This window comes from Diadema antillarum, unplaced genomic scaffold (genome assembly GCF_040938485.1).
Source record: "Diadema antillarum isolate AM-2024a unplaced genomic scaffold, OU_Dant_1.0 scf00000028, whole genome shotgun sequence".
Taxonomy (NCBI): Eukaryota; Metazoa; Echinodermata; class Echinoidea; order Diadematoida; family Diadematidae; genus Diadema; species Diadema antillarum.
Genome location: NW_027270917.1, coordinates 5,757,454 through 5,763,453, shown reverse-complemented (window position 1 = coordinate 5,763,453; position 6,000 = coordinate 5,757,454). Strand labels below are relative to the sequence as shown.

The 6,000-nt window shown below is 38.5% G+C and overlaps 1 protein-coding gene across 1 annotated transcript; it reads left to right on the top strand.

Moving 5' to 3' along the window:
- Nucleotides 1–1,262: 1,262 nt before the first annotated feature.
- LOC139736173 (muscarinic acetylcholine receptor M1-like) lies at nucleotides 1,263–2,585 on the top strand. Its single transcript, XM_071646911.1, has one exon. It carries the CDS (start codon nucleotides 1,263–1,265, stop codon nucleotides 2,583–2,585), a length of 1,323 nt encoding a protein of 440 aa, XP_071503012.1.
- The last annotated feature ends 3,415 nt before the right edge of the window (nucleotides 2,586–6,000 follow it).

Below are 6,000 nucleotides of genomic sequence, written 5' to 3'. Positions count from 1 at the left end.
GCATCAATCTTTTCGTTGTGACCCACTTTTTTATTTTTTGAGTCTGTCAAAAATTAATGCCAATTATTCCGCGGGTGGTCATTTTGAAAAGATAATCGCAGTCCCATGGCGGTTTGATATTACTGCGTTCCAAGCGCCAGAAAAGTACGCTACGTGAGTTCAACGTTATCCACGTCTTCTCCCTGAAAGAGAGAGGGAGAGAAAGAAAGAAAATAATCCCAGAATTTGTACATTGTTCGAAGAGAGGATTACAGAGCGTAAGCTTGCAGTTATATATCATGTATCTCTCTCTCTCTCTCTCTCTCTCTATATATATATATATATATGTACATATATATGTATATATATATATATATACATATATATTAACATGTGTGTGTGTGCGTGTGTGTGTGTGTGTGTGTGTGTGTGTGTAAATAGCAGTCAATACATATTTTGCATATTATTTACTTCTTGTGATCACTTGAGTTTTTATGACAATGTACAAAGGTTCTACAATTTTGAACAAGTAAATCCGGGCACCGTGTCTGTGTTACATCCACAACGTTTTATTTCGAGAAGAAAACAGATGTAATATAACATCAGTAATAATTCTGATGATGAAAACTTGCCATGTTACTATATAGGCTCTCTAGTTACTTCAATGCAACAATAACTGGAATGTGAATATACTGGCTTTAATCTGTTGAAGGTTGTTGATGTACACGACTACAACACGGATACCACCCTTTTTTTACATTTAACTGGTCGGAAGACGTTACATCCACAACATTCATCAGAAACTCTGGGAAGGGAAGGTATAGTATTTTTCGTTCTGTTTTAACTACCACCATAATTGTAATGTAACCATGCAACCATTTTTAGCTATGGAAGGTATAGTAGATATACTGGTAAATTTCAATCAGGTCATTGTGGATGTAACGTGGGACACCAGTGGCCTGTTTTATTTTTTAAAATGCACCACGGAATTTTGTTCTTCAAAAGCTTCCTGTCGGCACTAACTGTATTCATATAAGGCAGCAGGGGCGTGTGTAGGTAAATATATTTAAAACTTGTGCCCAATCTTTGTGAACAGATCCCTTTAACAGTATCTAAACGTAGGTAAAAACGGCCCAGGAACGTACGAGAGTTTATTATGAGCATGCAGTAGATGAATGAACAATACACGCCACGTGAAATGTGACTGAATCACAATGATGACAGTAACTCTTAATAAATATTCGTTCATCCCAAATCGATATGCAGGGTGACGCGTTACAGCAATGGAAGAGAACTTCTCCAGCACAGCCTGGCCGGTAGAAGTCGACAAAGTTAATGGCACACTGTCACCAGGGAATGCGGTTCCGATTCTCAGTTCTTCTTTCCTTGTTATGATTGGTCTATCGGCGATTACCGTGCTCGGCAATGCGGTCATCCTGCTGGCGTTTGCTAACCAGAAAAAGCTATGGACTTATAACAATTACTACATATTCAACATGACTCTCGCTGATCTGTTCGTGGGTGCTGTCGTCATGCCCTTGAGAGCAACCATCACCCTGTACGGCAGGTGGATCCTTGGACGAGTGTTCGGGATCATTTTCCTCACCCTCCAGAACGGCAGTCTGGCTGTTTCCGTGATGGGCGTGGTCGTGATCACCATCGACCGTTACATAGCAACCATGCATCCGGTGACACACTACAGCCGAAAGAGTAAGCGTATAGCAACTATAGTCAACGTGTTCACATGGATAATTCCCTTCGCTCTTTGGATTGGCCTCTGCATCGTGTGGGATTTTGTCGATCCCTTGGAAAGTGTGACCAGCGCAGGATTACCAAGTCCTCACTACGCGGAGACAGTTGCCTTGAGTTTGCTGATGTTTTGTCTCCGATTTGCCTGGCCGTTCTTGATGATTCTAGTGCTGTATCTTCGAGTGTACTTTCAAATTCGTACGAGATTACGGAAACGCCCGTCTGCGAATTACAGTGCCGACAAATCCGACACGGACACTAGGAACAGCATCATCTCCAATGGACCGTCAGCGAGCTTTTACGAGGAAAGCGAAATGGCAAATACTGCCACAACGGGCAAAGAGAACATGCAGAAACCTATTGGCGAGCCAGATACTTTGACCGTATCTACTGTATCTTTACAGGTATCAGAGCGCACACACAAAGAGCTACAGCAAAAGGGACAAACGGATGACGATGACGTTAAAGGCAGGCAAGGCAGAAACACTACACCATTCAGTAGGAATGGAGCTGTGAAAAGGGGCATTTCCAACTCCACTGACTTTGCAGCGTCGTCGAAAGATGCAGCCCGAAAGAAGCAGCGAAAGGAGTCTTCGGGGGAGAGTCTCAAAGCCATGACAACCTTGTCCTTCATCATCATAGCCTTCGCTATTACCTGGATACCTATCACCTTCAACATTGTCTTTTCCAGCGTCGCTAGGGATGTGTACAAGCGCGTCTTTGCAAAGGTGCACTTTCAAGAGATAGCCCGATGGATAACGTACAGTAACAGCATGGTCAATCCAGCCGCCTATGCCCTGGCGCAACCATTGATTCGTCAAACCATCTCACGCATGTTTTGCAGAAGATGTCGATAAAATTCTATTTCACACACATACCAACAAACACACACACACACATTACATATGCATATATATATATATATATATATATATATATATATACAATCATATCAGGACATAATAATAACAAGGCAATAAAGTTGTATTCTCCACAGTAAAACAGACAAGACAGCAACCTAACACTCGTGAACATTCCTGTTGCTGCTGTTCGCAAATACTGCACTACTGAATCGAGCAGCACAGATATTTCTAAATTTGGACAGAGGACATCTTATTGACTTCATTATAACATGAGGAGGCTACAGCTTACTCCATGTTTTCAGTCAGGTAATCGAAAGAGAAAAGTAAGGTACAATGAACAGATGAAAGGTCATTTGGCAGAGAACCTAAGAATATATTACGGGTATATCGGAGGCGAGAGATATAGGATTTCCCAGTCAATTTCAAACTTCCCCCATCAATTTCGTCCGAAATACGATCACGATTTAAAAAAAAAAAAAAAAGGAGAGTTCAAATTCGTCTTTGGGCGCTCAAAATCAAAAACTCAGCAATCAAACTGCAACTTATGCCAATCAATTTGGCACTGATGAGCACCGGTGTTCGTCGACAGTGATTTAAATTCGTCCATGCCTATAACATCCCCGTTCCTTCGGTCATTCAAATTCGTTTAAGTACAAGCGTATTTGAAATAACTGTACTCAACATAAGAATGTGTTCTGACTCGTATCATTTAGAAAGTCAAAACGGGGAGGGGTCGGAAAACGCTAGTTCGGGTTGGTAGGGTCTACTCGGTCTTGGTGATGTTATGCTCAATTGGTGAAATAACATGAAACAATGTCATTCTCCTTTTTTGTGCCTGTGTAAAATCTGGGAAAATGTGAGAAATCTGAGCTCTCTTATGGAAGTAGTGTTTTGATTTCCTAACGGAGGTTATGGCCATGCTTCCCCGTCATCAGGTTATTAATCATAAATATTCTCAAAATCAAAGTTATAGATGTGTAAAATGCTGTTTGTCATCAGGAGCAGGTTAATTGAATACTAAACTATTACTGTAAGTCCATTTATATAATATTTACTAATTTGAGTACATTAGTGCAGTCCCTTGTACATGGCAAATGCTTACGCCTTTATTGTTGTATATTTTGTATTCATCCATCAGTGTCCATTTCATTCTACAAAGTTGACACTGACAGGCAAGATAGTGTAATGAGCTGACTAACTGACTACCTGGACAGAAAAAACCCAACATGACTGACCATCATTAAATACGTTACCGACGATATTTAACGACGACGTAAGACAACATTTAACACGGACTGATCTTAAATGGCGGACAGACTTGGTGTCAAGCATCAAATAGCTAGCTACGATGATAATAATGCACCCAAACAAAACTGAAATGTTAGAAAATATGTTCGAAAAACATTTTCAGAAGACATGCACAAAAGAATAAAATGAAGATAGAGAAAACAAACATGGAAAACAAACGAAAAAAGGGAAAGAAAAAGAGTAAACAACTATTTATAAATGGCACAAAAGAAGAGAGGAAAGCCCCCCAAAAGGAATGAAAAGAAGTAAAGAATAAGAGAATGGAAAAGAATACACGAAATTTGAATGTAAATTATATGTACTTTTGCATATGTACGCATGTAAGACCAAAATGTCTGTCGCATCCACGCGGATACATTGTACATAATAATTCTAATTTCAATGAATAAGGTAGAAAATCGACTTTCTAAAAACGTGCTTGAGTGCTTTAAACAAGCTCACCAACCGTGACCTTTTAATTGGTTGCAGACCGCACATTAACGCAATCGATCGCTCAAAAACGAAACTGAGTACTCTAAAACGAAATAGCGTGCTCTAAAACGAAATTGATTACACTTTATGTTAAATTGAATGACCGATAGACACGAAACGTATTGTATCGTTGAGTTTGAATGACCATTTTATGAATATGATTGGCAAGAGTTTGAAATCGACCGGGAAATCCTATATAGGTTTTTCCGTTCATTTTCAAACTTTTTGTCATTCAATTTAACAGATTTGGAGTTAAATTTCGTCCCGAGAAGTCTGGAATATGGCAATCCTACTTTCAAAGTTTTCATTTGTCGTTGATTTCGGGCAAAGTCTGTACAAATTAGTCATTTGTCACACATTCTCGTCATTTACAATTCAAACTTGTCCGTCACACTCGATGCACACATAACAATAAAAGCAATTTCGTCTTTTAGCGATCATTTTCGTCAAACTTTCCTTATAGTCGTCTCATATCTTTTCTGTTGTGATTTCCTGCAACCAAACCCTTTTTTATTCACATTTAGGAGTAAAATACACACACGTGTATACCCCACCCACACACAAGAAACACAGACACACACACACACACACACACACACACACACACACAAACACATAAAGAGACACACAGAGACAAACATTTGAAACGAAAACATTGATCCACAAATTTCAAGTATATTTTAACTGGACAATTTATATTATAGATGTGTAGGGCCCTAGAGTTTAAGCCAGTCTTAATGTTAAAAAAAATAAAGACTTTTTCCCTTTTCCAGGTGGAAATATGGTTTGTTTCATATATAAGATGCAATAACGTAAAATCAGAAAAAAAAACAAACAAAAGAGCTCAAGTCCATAATAAGAATTATTTGTCACAACATGATTAAAGACTGTCTTTACTGTTTTTAATGCTCTCTGACTGCTGAATACTTTGAAAAGGTGAGAAAATGCCAACTTAGAATAGGTTCAGCCTCACAATAAAAGACCTCAATACCAACTGACTAATTTGTTCAAAAAAAATCATGAAATTATGCGAACAAAGACGAATTAGATCCTTACATGCTCTAGTCGATGGGGACGAATTGAGTGACAATTGACGATTTTGAATACGAAAAATGGTTGACGAAAAACAAATTACAATGACAATTGACTAACTTAAAGTTAGGATTTGCATTCTCTGTGCTTCTCGGGACGAATCTGAATAATGAAAAAAAAAATCTTTGAAATTAATTTCAAAGATTGGACGGGAAAACCAATATCAAAAACAAAACACAATCCAAACATAATGATATTGAATAAACTCTTTCTATGACAGACACATCACAAGCATTATCTGTCACCCTGTCTTTGCGTGAAACACAAAATCTTAGAGTAACAAAACAAAACAACAAGCCAGTTCGGGGTTCCACTTTGTGCATGAGCAGAAATAAGTAGGCCCAATTTGTACCAACATGGCATGTTGCTATTTAAATTCCCTGAGACAAGCATCTAAGATGTAATGATTATTCAAGTTATCCTCATAAACGGTGTTTGCCAGCACAGCCACAAAATAGCAAAAGTGATATTTGGCAATATCAATAGAAAAAGATTGATACATTCAATGTAATATAATGAGGTGGATGTTTTCCCAAGT